Here is a 14,372-nt window from a genome sequence, read left to right as displayed (position 1 = left end):
GGATCTGAAAGTCACAGCACATTCAGTCTGACCTGTGCACAATGAGCCTGCTATCATAACGCATTTAAAGTTTTGTAGGCAATGCATGGAATGCAGATGAGGTCAGAGAAAAGCCACAGAAAATATGCATCTACTTTTCTCTTAAATAAAAAGTAAACAAACGTGACATTAATTACTGAAAGCGATATATCGACCAAATAAGAAACTGTTTAAAACTACACACCCGTATGCATATCACGTCTGTTACAGTCACACTTGAGACTGTGACTATGGTCAAGGAAACAACCAAAAAGCATCATGTTGTCATCCTGCATTCACTTTCCTTCAGTAACGTGCCTACAAAACTACTCAAATTACAGGTTAAAAAAAAAAATAAATCTTCCTTATCACCAGCATAGCCAGCTCCCCTTCATATCTGGAGGATGAAATTATGCTCATTCTGCTTTACATATTACAGGTAAATCTTAATGGCAAAATGTGTTGTTTACCACAGAGCATGCAGCACTTCCACAGCCTCCCTGGATTAGTTTGCTGGTATTGTTTTGTTAACAAGCTAGGAAGAGGTAGGAAAGCCCCAAAAAAGCAAACAGATGCAGAGACAATTAATTTTGAAACACACTAAAAATCACTTTTTCTGGTTACAAACACACCAAATCCAATTGGAGTAAGTATGGAACAAGGGAAAACGTAAACATAAGCTAGTATGGTAGAATTATAAAAATGTTAACAAAACCCAAACATTTTTTAAACCAACTCTCCTCTTTCACATTACAACATTACCTCACATGCAGGTATTTTACAAACAGCAGCAACAACTGAAAGGAGAAACTTACTCAGTCAGAACATTTAATAGGTTGGCAGAACAGTACCATGACAGTAATGTGCATTTACAACCCATGAAATGACAAAGCAGTCTCTAACTCAGCATACTTGTATATACGCATCAGCAATTTTAGAAGACAATTTCATTCTCTGTGCAGCGCAACATACGTAACTCACTACTGCAACCAACTTTGTTCAAGTGAATTGTATTATTTATAAGAATAAATGAAAAAATCAATGCTTTTTACGGCTGTTTTGCCTAAATTTACACCGTGTTTCTTTGAGAGATTCACTAAGTTAATTCAACGTCTGTGATTTAGCTAGGGGTCATATTACAGTAGCTTCTGAAAAACAAAATAAAAACATTAGGAATATCTTACCTGCAGTGACTAAGTAAGCATCGGGAACAGTGATGTCGCAGACGTAGGGTTGCCTGGTAGTAGTCATGGCAGAGGTTATGACCATAGGTGCAGATGGAGTAGCAGTCACCAGAGGGGTGGAGGAAAATGTCCCCAGGCTGCCTGCAGCAGTCGTGCCACGGCTGCCCACGGCACTGGTGGCAGTGGTTGTGGGGACAGTGGTGGAAGCAGTTGATGCGTCATTACCAGCAGTTACACTGCTTCCTGCTGGAACTTCATATCCAGTGGGAGGGCTGGAAGTTGGAGGAAACTGCGTGGGAACAAACGAAGCGGTCACGGACAGAGATGCTGTGGGAAAGGGCATCATGCTGATGGTGTCGGCACGTGACACCAGGTTGTCAGTGTCTGAGGGAGGAAGGGCTGTGTGGGCACTGCCCTCGCTGAGAGATGTTAAAAGCAGACTGGGATTAACTGTAGCACCAATATCCTCATCAGAAGCCAGAGCAGTTGAGAGCAGAGATGAAGACACATTTAAGACAGGAGTTGCCGGAAAGATAGTAAACAAAGAGATCAGATTTGTTTCATTGAGCAAGATGCTGCTGGTAACGGACTGGATGTCAGAAGCAGGCAGCACCAGGGTAGGAACCACAGAGTAAGAGGTGGAGAGTGAAGGCTCCAACTGAGAGGTAGCTCCTGTAACAGCTGAGGTAAACACAACTTCAGAGCCCGCTGGCAATACTGAGGGTGTTTCCAGGAACACAGATGACTCAGAGCGAAGATGTGATGACAGTGTTATTTCAGGAACATGTGCACCTGGAGCAGAGGATGCATTTGAATACAAGTATGATGTTTGGTCAAGAGGGAACTGAGAAACCTCGCCATCAGTGGCAGAGCTGACAGTGGTAGCTAAGTCCCAGCTGGAAACACTCTCAGAAAGTACTGATGTCCCAGTCAACAAGGTCTGAGGTAAGAGAAGTGATAAATCACTTTGCATGACAGAGTAAGAATTTAGTGCAGCCGATGATAGAGACAAGTAGCTAGGTTCAATAAGAAATGGTGTTGATAAAAGACTGGATGAAAAATCTGAAATATTTAAAGAGGGTTCCTCCCTTGTAGACGTCCTATCAAGCAAAACCACAGATTCTGATGGCATCAATTCTGGCAACTCCAGCAAGGTTGTACGACTGACTGCAAACGATGCTACCGGCTCACTCGGGATGAAGGTAGAGTCAAACAGAACAGTAGTGGCACCAGTCAGTCCTATGTGAGTGCTTGGTGTCAGCAAAACTGTTTCCAGAACAGGGAGGGAAAACTGGGCAGAGATATCCAGTGATGGTCCTCCAGGGAGCTGATGGTAGGAAGGAGAAATTGTTACAGGTGTTCTAGTGTTAAGGACAGTGTCCATAGTGCTTAATAAAAACATGCTTGAATCGGGCATTTCTGTGTATCTTGAAGAAAATGAAACAACTGGTCGTGATGGAAAAGAAGTATCAAAAATCTCAGGTGCAGACTCCTCTAATTCATACCTGTCAGTAATTATAGTTGTAAATGGAGTTATGCCTTGTACTTCAGAAGCTTTGATGGACAAAGTTTCAACATCATCACCTGAGCCCATATCATGTTCTGGGGAAAAGCCTGCTTCTGGCAGAAGTGAAACTGAGTCACAATACAGACAAGAACTGTATGATCTCGTGAAAGGCACTGGACTCATGAGCTCACTGACAAGCTCCGATTGACTTGGTATTTCTGAACTGGCAGGCAAATTTGGTGCTGTACTGGAGAATTCACGTGTAAACAGGCTGGTATTAAGAACCATATTAGAGTCCAAGGAAACGGTAGCTGAGGGAAGCGGGAAAGAAGCAAGCGGAAGACTAATGGGAAACAAAGCAGGCTCCATACTGGGTGGTGAAGCTGGTGTGGCCCAAGGAACGCTTGGAGTGGGGTAGGTCCTTAGACTGAGAGTTTCTGCTGCCCTGCTACTCACATCGGTGTAAACATCACCATGCAGGCCTGCACTTTGTGCTGTGGCATCTGGGGTCACAGGGCTAGTCTTATCCAGCAGCTTGAGATGAAGAGGCGAGCCTTCTGAAGCAGCCCTGAAAGGCAGAGCTGTTAAACTTGCATTTATGTTTTCCCACACTGCAACTCCTGTCTCTGAAGGAATGGAAGTGAAATAAATAGCTGTATTTGGAGGGTACAACGGCAAGTCTCTGCTTGCTGTTAGCATTTCACTATCTGGTACAAAAAGCTTCAAGTCTGTAAGAGTATTACGCTGTTCAGGGATAGCGCTCAATGGAGTCTTTTGCTGTGCTGTTTTTGAGATACCATAAGGTGAAAAAAGGACAGAAAACGAAGGTGTTAGCAACACAGTTTCTAACATTTCTCTTGGTGGCTCTACTGTATTAACTGAGTGATGATCTGTTAAAACTGTGAAAGACTTAAGTGGAGGAGTCCACTGTGCCTTTGGAAATGAGCTAATAAATTCATCGTCGCTTAAGAACGCTTCATTGCTTGTTACAGGGACATCTACCAATGGTGTATTTTTCCCTTCTGAAATCCTGATCATTTCTTCTTGGTTAAATAAAGTCACATCAAAGGGAGTGGTAACTGATGATAAAACCGTTTGAAGGAAATTACTTTCTTGGGACGCCAAAGTACTTTTTGCTAAGGCCATTTGTGTCCTGCTGCCTGATATGCTTTGGTGCACCTTTGAGTCCATTGAGAAAAAGGAAAAATTTTGCTGCTCCAAGGATCTCTCATCTAAATAAAGCGGGAGAGAGAAAAACAAAACACAAAACCCACCAGATTAGCACAAGCAGTAAGACTGCAGTGAGTGAATGTTACACACAGTATGTCTGGAGACAACTGCCCAGAATTCAAGGGCTAAGACAAAACCTCTCAGTATGTGAAACACCTCCCATGAGCGAGTCAGCACAAACAGTAAGATTCCCTGTGAAACACCATTCCCTGGAAGCAAGCAGGACAATAGTAACTCCTCTCTCTCTGCACCTACTTGCCTCTCTACAGGAGCACTCCTGCAAATCCCATGGAAGGACAGAAAGTGGCTCCCTCTTACTTATACAAGGCGACAGTGCATTGCAGCTAATGGTCTCACAAAGGAAACAAACCAAAAAGGGTAACAACAATGCAAGGAAAACTTTTGCATAACTAAAGGAAAGCAGAAGACCTGAAGTATCACTTCATTTCCTCCAGTTTTATTATTTCTTAATATTAGGCTCACTAGCATATCTGTTCTGCTTCAAGGACCAGATCCTCCCTCTCATACCACAAATAAGTGACACATGAGAAATGAAGATGTGTTCCCTTTACGTAACACTAACATGGACCTGGTATCAGCTACAAGAATTCACTAGTAACATGTCCACTAGCTACATCATCAGCCATTCATTTAATTTCTGGCCTTTTAGCACTCAGTGACAAATTGCTTCATTACACAATTGCCATCTTTATTCACAACCTGCTGCAGGAGTACTCTGTTTATAGACCACCTGTACTACAATTTTCACTGCCAAGTTTACAGAATTCAAGTAGTAATAGCTGGGTTCAAACACAAAGGAGAAAAAGCTAAGAATTCACCAGGTATTTTAAAAAAATACTTGCAAAAATCGTATATATCATTTGCAGAACTTTACTATAATTCCTCCTCTCTGGCAAAAGTGTTCTCGAGGTTACAGAGAAGATCTGTATATAACCTTTTTTCCAGCCATGGATGCGTTTTGCAGAGAAAAGGTTGATTATTGCTTGAGTACTTTTCTGAAATGTCAAGACTGGATTAATAGCCTTCAGAGCTGAATATTAAAGGAAATCACAGAAAATTGCTGCAGGATATTTTTCAAGGATACGCACAAAGGCTTCATCCTTAAATTATCTATCCCACTTGATCACCCTGGTTTCATATGGGAGTGTCCACACAGTGCTGCTGGAACCTAATAGCAACGAACATTAAAAAGACCGGGGAGGGGGGAGAGAATCCCATCCAGTTAAACCACCAGGGATCAGTTTAAAAGAAAAATGAACATTCACAGTATAAAGTGCCAGACAGTGCTACAGTACACTGCTCTACTGTAACTACATTTGTAACACTTTAGAGGATACCTTGAACTTAGTAATCCATGGTGGATCTGGCAGGAATAGCTCGCCTATCTGTATGCACCATTGTCAGTCTAACAACATTTTCCAAATGTGATAAACTGTTGCATTCATCCCCTCCTCCCTTCCCTGTTTGCTGAATTACTTGACACTTTTCAAGCACTGACATACCAACTTGATAAATTTTGAAGCTGCTGATCCGAAAAGTACAGGAATTAATGCAGAGAGCTAATACCACTGTACCACTGATCACACCTGATCAAATATGAGCACTGTGATTATATACTTTATTTTACAGACCCCATGCACAATGTTTTGCAGCATTGCAGATACTATTCTCTGAAGTAGTCCCAATCCATTTTTCCCTCCCGAAACTCACTGTAGGCATTGCCAGCTTTATGATGCTTAGTTGTGGTGTGATGATAAAATATACTGCCTTACAATGCCCTCAAGGCAAAAAAAAAAAAAAAAAAAAAAGAAAAAAAAAGGAAACAACAGGTACACCCTTGTAAAAGCTATGTAAGACAAATACGCAAGCCCATCCTTGACTTCTTCCATGGAGGTCAGCTGTTTGAACACAGCACAGTGTGGCCACCACAGAACAACAGCTTTCACTACCAGTTAAACATGGGCAACAGACAAAGCAGTTCCTAGCAAGCACAGAATCAAAACACAGACCCTGATCCAGCCCCGTTTGATTACCAAAAGCTGTTGAACATTTCTCCTCACTAAAAGTCTCCCTAGCCTCGCTTCTTCCTCTGACTTAGGATTCCAGCCTTTATTTTTCTCTTTGTGACATCTTGAGTAAGCAAGGAGTTACTAAAGGAAAAGACTTAAAAGGCTATGAAACAAACGCCACCACAATGGATCACTTCTCTCCCTATATGCAGGCACAATTCCTTTTAGCCAGCCCTGTAAAATCCAGTCCACCTTGGTCACACTTTGGACACCTAGCACTTGCTTACAGTGAATTCCACATTGCAGGCAAACATACAAGTTCTTCATCACACAGCTTCCTATTGTAAATCCCTGCAGCAGCCATGCAAGACAGCTGTGGTAGCTTCAACACCGTACGCATGGTAAACTTGCAGTTGCTACACATGACAGTTAATATGACCGGCAAAGATGAATACATAATAATTAGCAGCTGCACTCTTCATCACACACCTCCACAAATCTTTGACCCAAAGCTAGAGGTGATTCCATAAACAAAACAGTTTCACTGCCCATGCAGTGCATCATCATCTTCCTTCACCCACTGAGAGCTCCCTTTACCTTTGTTCAGTTTGATAGGGAAGCTCTCATAAGGCAAAAGTCTGCTGGAAGTGACTACAGGTCACAAAGATGTCCTGAAGAGTTACTTGCACCACCATAACCTGTCCCATAGACATGCGTAAGAGGCGAGGCCGATCTTGGTTTTAAATTCATTCTGACTTTAGAATTATTTTTTTTCTTGACAGTCTGCTAGTATTCTTTCCTTGAAAGACACAAAGTAACAGTAAATAGTTTTATCATACACCTGTGCATCTTTAATATAAAGACTCTTGCCACTGATGCCAGGAAGGAAAGAACACAATTTCTGAAAAAGATGTTTCATTTTTTTAAGGAAAACATACTATGTCTCAAAAAAGTTACAAGCTATAAGATGAGGTAAGAGCATTGTTACTTGAGGTAAGTGGAGTGGGAAAAACTCACTTGTGCACGTAGGATTTTGAAACAACTCATCAGCAAGTTTGCAAGCCAATGTTCCGGGCTATTTGCTTTGCTTGGCATTTTAGAAGCAGGGAACATTAGTGACATGCCATTAATAATACAAATTATTGTTTTCTGTCATCTCCAGCAGAACAGTGTACTACTTGAATACTGCTTGTCAGAACTGTGCGCGCCTCTCATGACAAGCAGATGGGACGCGTGGCAGATGTGGCTGGGAGCAGCCAGACAGCCCACAAAGAGGAAGGAAAAGCAAAGGAGAAAGGGAAGGAGGTGAAGGCACACCATGGCATGACAATCACGCCCTCATGGGTGCAGAGGAGCCAATCTGGCTGTACTGTGGGACAAAGAAAGTAGACAGATTGCACATGTTCTGGTGTTTCTCAATGCCACGAGTGCACAAAGCTGTTGATGAATATCAATGCTGACTTGTTTGTTTGCACAGCTGTTATTGCTGGGTGACTGTTTCACTGTCCAGCAACTGTACTGCCGCTGAGATAGGCAATGGTGACGGGATGACAATCAGACAAGCCAAACTCAGCCAAGCTGATAACATTACGAAAAAGAATAGGTAGCTTAGGAAGCAAAGCTGTGATCCCAAGCTATAGCAAAAGGGGAGGAAAGGAGAGCACTTGTGGCAGGGGCTACAGGAGGCACAGATGGCACCAGTACAATGCCTCAGCTTAGACAACAACGTTCAGACACAGGAGGAGTGACAGCATAGGAAATGTGCTGATGGGCTTGGGATGACGAACCCTCTGCTGCTTTTGCTGCCCTCCAAAACTGGAGAGGGCCAGAACAAAATTCACAAGTAACAAAACTTGCCACTGAACTCAACGACCCCTTCAACTGCCAAATCTGTATTTACAGAAGCACTGCCATTTACCTTTAATGCTGGTGCAGACTTGTATGAATTTGGGAAGGACTATAACAGCAGCACAGCACTTTCCCATGACTACAGCAAATATAGACTACTTTGGCAACAAAAATATACCATGTCAGCTTGCCAGAAAACTATGTGAGTTCGTAAAGCAGGAACTAGACTAGTCATTTTTCCAGAAAGCAATTACAGGGACATAGCTTTCATCCTTCCTGTAGTTGCAGTGCTGAAAACTAATGTCTGTACTGTATCTTTTAATAAAGTAAAAAAGGATTATTTTATATATTTTTTCAATAATATATGCATATATTCATATGCTTCCATATTTAAATGTTTCATTTATTTATAATATACTTTCATATATTTTTAAATGCAGGATCCAAGATGTAATCTCACCTCTGTCACTGATCTCTCATGTTACTTTAAAACAGTTGCACCACTTTTCAGCAGTCTGCTACTAAAATATGGCAATTGTAGATTATCATGACCATCAATATCTACTGAAATGGAAGTAACTTCCTGTATCATGAAGACGTTAAATTATAGATGATAAAGGCACAACAAAGAATACAATGAAGAAGTCTTTACTTGTGATAACATTAAAACATGAGAATAGAACTAGTAATTTTTGCTCTATTGTTTTTGAAAAATGAAATAAGGGCTAATAAAGTTTGCAATCATCAGGAAGTGCAAGCAGACTAGCAGCAAACCAGTTCAAGACATACACCACTTAAAAAATTATCTTCTGTACAAAAATAAATTTTACTACCTTTGTTTTATAGACAGGAAGAAAAACTGCTTTTTTATTGCTACCTATTGTTTCAAACAAAGGCATTTTAGGTAGAGAGGCAACCGATGCTACATACATTCCAAGTATTATGGGAAAACTCCTATTAACTAATGAGATAACAATAGTTCCCAAATTATTAAAATTAAAGCTATGCACTCACTAGGAATGTTCTCCACTTGAAATGGCTCCCTGAATATGGGGTAGAGTAGCACACCACATTTAAGGGAAGCTTTTAACTTTTTTTTTATTATTATTTAACTTTTTCTTTGAGGAATGGAAAGAAATTGAAATAACTGAAGGCAGCATAGCACAAGACCACCCAAGGGCTGAGAGAATGATGATGCAAATGAATCTGAAAAAAATCATAACTCTTCTTCGTATGGCTTAACACTTAATAACTTTCTCATTTATTTAACAGCATTTAATTCAGCTTCTGTCAAAGAGCTTGTATGCATTAGGTCATTGCAAAAAAATTACACAGCTCTCTTGTGTAAGCCTCTAACTAAATTTCTTAGGTGTCTGGCTTGTAGGAAAATACCAGTCACAGAAGCATGTGCAGCTGAAAAGCTGTCTGCTTTCTTCTCTGGGAGGCATTAAGCATGGATTGAACAGTGACAGTAATCACCCCTGGCACACAAAAGCCAGGGAGAGGAGGGGATGGGAGCCTGCACTGTTCCTCTCTTCCTGAGTTCCAGCTCCCAGCTCCTCTGTGGTGCTCTGGGAAGCTTTTGTAAGGTTCTGTTCTCCAGAGCAATGCTGCATCCATGTCCGACACCCCTCTCTCAGAGAAGTGCACATTTAGGCTGTGCAAGGGACACAAATCATCTTAAGTCCTAACAGCTGTTTCTTAAAGACGTTCATTTTCTTATTGTAAAAGATAAAGAATCTCTCTCATCATGTACCACACGCACTTACAAATTTTAACTAATTTAGCTGCTTGTACCACCTGAAAGGCTAAAAGAGAAAGTAAAGAAATTTAAAAATTATGCTAAGTCTCAGCACTCTTTCACACTACAGTTGAAGGTTAAATTTCATAACAAATACAAAAAGTTGCATTAAGAGAAAAATAATACTGTCAGTAGGAAGCAAGCAAAGTGACTGCCTATGTATATGCACACTCACTTTTGCACATTTCAGGTGTCAATACATAGCTAACAAAGAAGAGGAACGTCCTGAAGTCATTCTTCATCCACATGCAAACACATGTGGCTCAGCTGCTGCCCAGGTGCAAGTATACAAGAAACTCCCCCTCCTGCAGAGCAAATGAGCACAAACTTCCATCTCTGCATGGGGAGAAAAGATGCACCAGAGCACAAATGGAAGGGGCAAAGACAAAACCCTTGCCTTGCCTGCTAGCAGAGGCTTGCCTGATGAAGACTTTGTAAAGAAAGATTAGCAGAAGGAAGTCTAACTGCATTTCATACCAGAGTCAAAAAATACACCATGACACTCCTCATCTAATACTGTATTTTAAAACCAACACCAATGAATCTGTAATACCAGGCACTAGCATTTACGTTTTCTTCCTTATCCAGCATTATAAAACCACCTCAAAACATCCTTTAGGACACTTGCTGGTAGCCATCACGTTAAAGAGCTGTAGGTAGTCTGGGATCCCAGTTTCCACTGCACAGATGATGGAACACTTCATCAGGAAACTTGCAACCTATGCTCTGATCTAGGAATCTTCCTAACATACCTACTGTTGAGGCAGAACAGGACACTGTAGCAGTTTAAGTAAATGGTATATTAAAAAAAAAATAACTGTTCTCGATTTCATACCACTGTAACACATTCCGTTTTACACAAAAGAGAGGAGGAAGATCCTTGTAACCCAAGTGAAGCTTTTTATAACATAAAAGACAACAGCACACCAGCAGATCAGGCAGTAATGGCAGGAGAGCATAACAGATGAGGAAAGAGCAAACAACCCCATCACCCACTCCATAAACACAAGCACACAGCGAGATCCACTTCCAAATAATAATATTACTTTGAAAAACCACAGCTTTGCTAACAAGTGGGCTGGGAACAAAGTCCATGCACAGAACAGTCTGTCATGCCTACACAACAGCTGCAAACACAAACAATACAGAAATCCTCACCCATGGAACTGCATAAAGCTTGTACAGCACCAAGATGCCTCAAGCTGACAGTCCCTCTCCAGAACTTCTCTGAGAGAGAGCTACTGGAATGCAGAGGTAAGAAAGCAAATTAGCCATAATAATTCACACCACTTTGAACATCTCAGGGAGAAGAAAAGTAGATGTTTCCCATACAGAAGCCTTCTCCAGCCACTACCTGCTCCTACAGACCAACACCCACAGCTGAGGAAAGCAATGGCTTTGTGCAGAGCTCCGTGCTCTGATGTGACTGGCCATGCACGCACACACACACAAAACTGCAAATCCAATCACAGTTCAAAGCATAGCTTTTGCTGGGAGCATTCACACTTTTTTGGCATTTAGTGTACATGACATCATCATGTGGGAAGCCATATGTTAGGGATAAAGTACACACAAACTGGAATTGGCTTTACAAATGTTAGAATTCTAAGAAAAACTCATTGGATTTGCTAATCATGATAACCAGCTCACATTTTAAAATGAAAAAGCTTCCCTCCTCCCCCCCTTTTTTTAATTGCTCTCTGCACAGCAACTTGATTTTTAGTTTCTGAAGAGCCAGTGTCAGTTTTCATCCAACCAAATGATTATTGAGAAGCTCTGGTTTTGCTCAACACTGCAGTGTCCTCCAAAATGCAGATCCTGGAAGCTTTTAGAAAGAAAATTAAATTTATATTAGCCTCTCTTTTGTGCAGATGACATATCAGCGAGTAGTATTCTGCACTTAATGTATACAAATATTTTAGCAAAAAACACATCCTTAAAACAAAATTATTTTTATTTCTTAAATTGTGTTATCACTACAAAGTCTCTAGAAGAAATGAAATGACAGCAAGCCTGAAGACAAGAGTAACGGCCTAATTAAAACAGAGCCTACGCTGTATCCTAGTAACCCACTCATCCACAGGGACTCTCTTCGTTGACACATATCCTTAACTGTGCTGTGCTGACAAAGGAAAAACTCCCTTGACTGAGTTTTAAGTTGTTCAGGTCAGCAGGCTTGTCGCTCCAAAATCTTACAACTTCAAGGAATAAATGGGACTCCCAACCTGCAACACCTAAAAGCAGTTCCTTTGAGAAGTTAATTCACAAGACTTTTGTTACACAAAGCATAATGAAAAATCTGAAAAAAACATATTTTCAACTAGCAAAGTATCATCACTCTGTATTGAGCTCACAAAACACCACCTTCATTGCTCCAGGGCCAGATCATAACAATATGCCTGCGCATGCCTAGTTTTTCAAACAGCTGTATATGCATAAGCATGTATAAACTCTTGCACAGTCAGATATGAAGGCATTTATTGGTACTCGCAGCATGTAACACTTAGCAAATCAAGTCACATGAGAGAGAATCTGTCAATGTATTTTTCACAGAAAAAGGAGATTTCACAGAAAAGCTGGCAAAGAGGGCAGAACACTCCCAGCTACCCCAGCCTTTTGGGCTGAAGCTAAGTGCTCAACAAGATCTGAAAACATGAAAAGAGAAGGACATACAAAGAGATGGAACAGAGGTTCAAGAAGTACTTGCTTTAAGTAGAGGTTTGAAATAAGATACCTCAGGTTTTTCTTGACAACATGCAAGTGTTATGTGCCTTAACCTTACTTGAAAAAAAAAGAGAAACCTCTTAAAAAAAACCCAAACTAATAAAAAGAGTCACTGTGTAATGCCGAAGATCAAGCTTCTGCCATAATTTATACGTATAGAACTTCCAGAACACAGCTCCCTGGCAAAATTACTAGGGAAGATGAAAGAAGGCAACCGAAGTATTATTTCAAATAATAAAAAACCCGAACACCAACAAATAAACAAATAACCAAAACAAAAATAGCCCAACCACAAAGCCTCCACACACTTTTCAGCCCCTAAGGCTGTCAGGCTTAGGCATCTATTGCACAACATATGTAGATTCAAGGCAAGTATCATTACCAGACATTCTGGAACTGCACTAGTTTTAAAAATAATGATGATATCAAGTAGTATGCTTCCTTGTCAAGTATCTCAAAATGTAGCAATTAATTTTGGTCTTTTTGTCTTTTTCTCCTTAACAACATCCTCAAAACACGTCAAGTAAAGAAACCACAGTTGCTAGCATCTGAAGAGAAATAAAACTTGCTTAAAGCCTTTTTTCCCTGTCCTTAATGCAATACAACAGGCCTAATCACCACTCTCAGAACATTCTACTGGAAACAGGTTATCCTGAGCTACTACCATCTAAGCTTTCAGACCTGGAGCCAAGTTCATGACCAACACAAACGAGTTCAACTCTGCTGCCTCCAGCACAGTTACACTACCTTTTCCCAGCACTGAAGTTCGTGCTGTGATACCACAAGTTATGAGCCACAGAATAACACCCAAGATATTAAAGTATGAGTTTTCTATTTCTTGGTACTCTTAGTTGCTCAAGATGCATGTGGCACTCCAAACTTAAAAGCAAGCAGCTGTGGATACTGAAGTCCCTAAGTCTTGGTAATAAGACTGCAGTTTCCGCATGGCCCTAGAAATTCACAGCCTCAGTTAACAACGGAAACAAAAGAATGAGTAAATAATGTGTTAACAAGCGTAACATTGTAAATCTGAAAAGGATCTGCTGTAGGAAACAGTGAATATATAGATAATCCAGCAAAAAGAACCTAAGGGGTGTATTCTTTTTAGAAATACGTATAGGAGAACCAGAAAGGTAAGAAAACAACTGTAAATGACAGAAATATATGGGAGTGCAAATCATTCATTAGTCTTACTTTATGGTGCAGTCTGCTCACAGCATTTTTATTTTTTTTTTTTTTTTACAGAAACAGTATCTCTTCAGGAACATCACAAAATAAAATTTCCTAATTAATGTATTGGGAAATATACTACAAAGCTAACAATAAAATGAGAGGCAAGTAATCTCCTCTTATCAAAACTTAACACACACAAGACAAATAAGAAACAGAAACTATTTGTTGGGAAACAGATCAGGTAAAGCACCTTCCCCAAGCAACACTACTAGCAAAGAGGAACCGAAACATGTTTCAGAACAATTGAGCATTAAAGAAACTGAACAGCCACAGCACAGCCATGCTTGCCGTGGAGAAGGCATTTTTGTTATAACTCTCATTTGTTAGCAGCGTGAAAGAAAGTGTATTTCCCTTAAAGCAAGAAGGGGAAAAGGAGGTGGTCAAGGCATCATGTACATGCAGGTAACGGTAGCCAAACTCCGCCATATTCAGTAATAATCACTGCACACTTGTTACCTTGGCGGCCATAAAGTGTCCCATTAGGATTAGACTTTTCAAGATCCAAGATTCAAGATCAAGTACAGCAGTGTATTAGCTTCGCTGTGAACTCTGCCAAAGCAAATGATGACACTGAAGCAATAGCACTTCTAAGTCCTTACTAGGACCTTTCCTGGTCCTTAAGTTCCCTGGGTCACCCCTTCACTTTTCCATAGGCTCTACCATGTTGAGGCTGCATAAGGTTCCAACCTAACTCCATTACCATTCAGTAAAGCTGCAGACAAGAGTCAGTGAGGGGTTATAAATTCTAGCACATACTGATTAAACACAGACCTATATGCACTACTCAGTCTAGCATA

The 14,372-nt window shown here is 40.7% G+C and overlaps 1 protein-coding gene across 5 annotated transcripts in view; it reads right to left on the bottom strand.

Annotated features, from left to right (window-relative positions):
• Window positions 1-14,372, bottom strand: part of KIAA1549 (KIAA1549 ortholog) — a 153,023-nt gene that overhangs the window by 76,721 nt on the left and 61,930 nt on the right. For all 5 annotated transcript variants that reach the window (XR_005104460.1, XR_005104461.1, XM_037389185.1 and 2 more), the window contains exon 2: window positions 1,203-3,941. Coding sequence is in view for 3 of the 5 variants with exons in the window: in XM_037389185.1 (XP_037245082.1) it covers window positions 1,203-3,941 (2,739 nt within the window). In the remaining 2 variants the exon portion in view is untranslated. The remainder of the gene's footprint in view (window positions 1-1,202; window positions 3,942-14,372) is intronic.

Source organism: Falco rusticolus, chromosome 5, assembly GCF_015220075.1.
Source record: "Falco rusticolus isolate bFalRus1 chromosome 5, bFalRus1.pri, whole genome shotgun sequence".
Taxonomy (NCBI): domain Eukaryota; kingdom Metazoa; phylum Chordata; class Aves; order Falconiformes; family Falconidae; genus Falco; species Falco rusticolus.
This window is presented reverse-complemented; position numbering and strand designations above follow the sequence as displayed.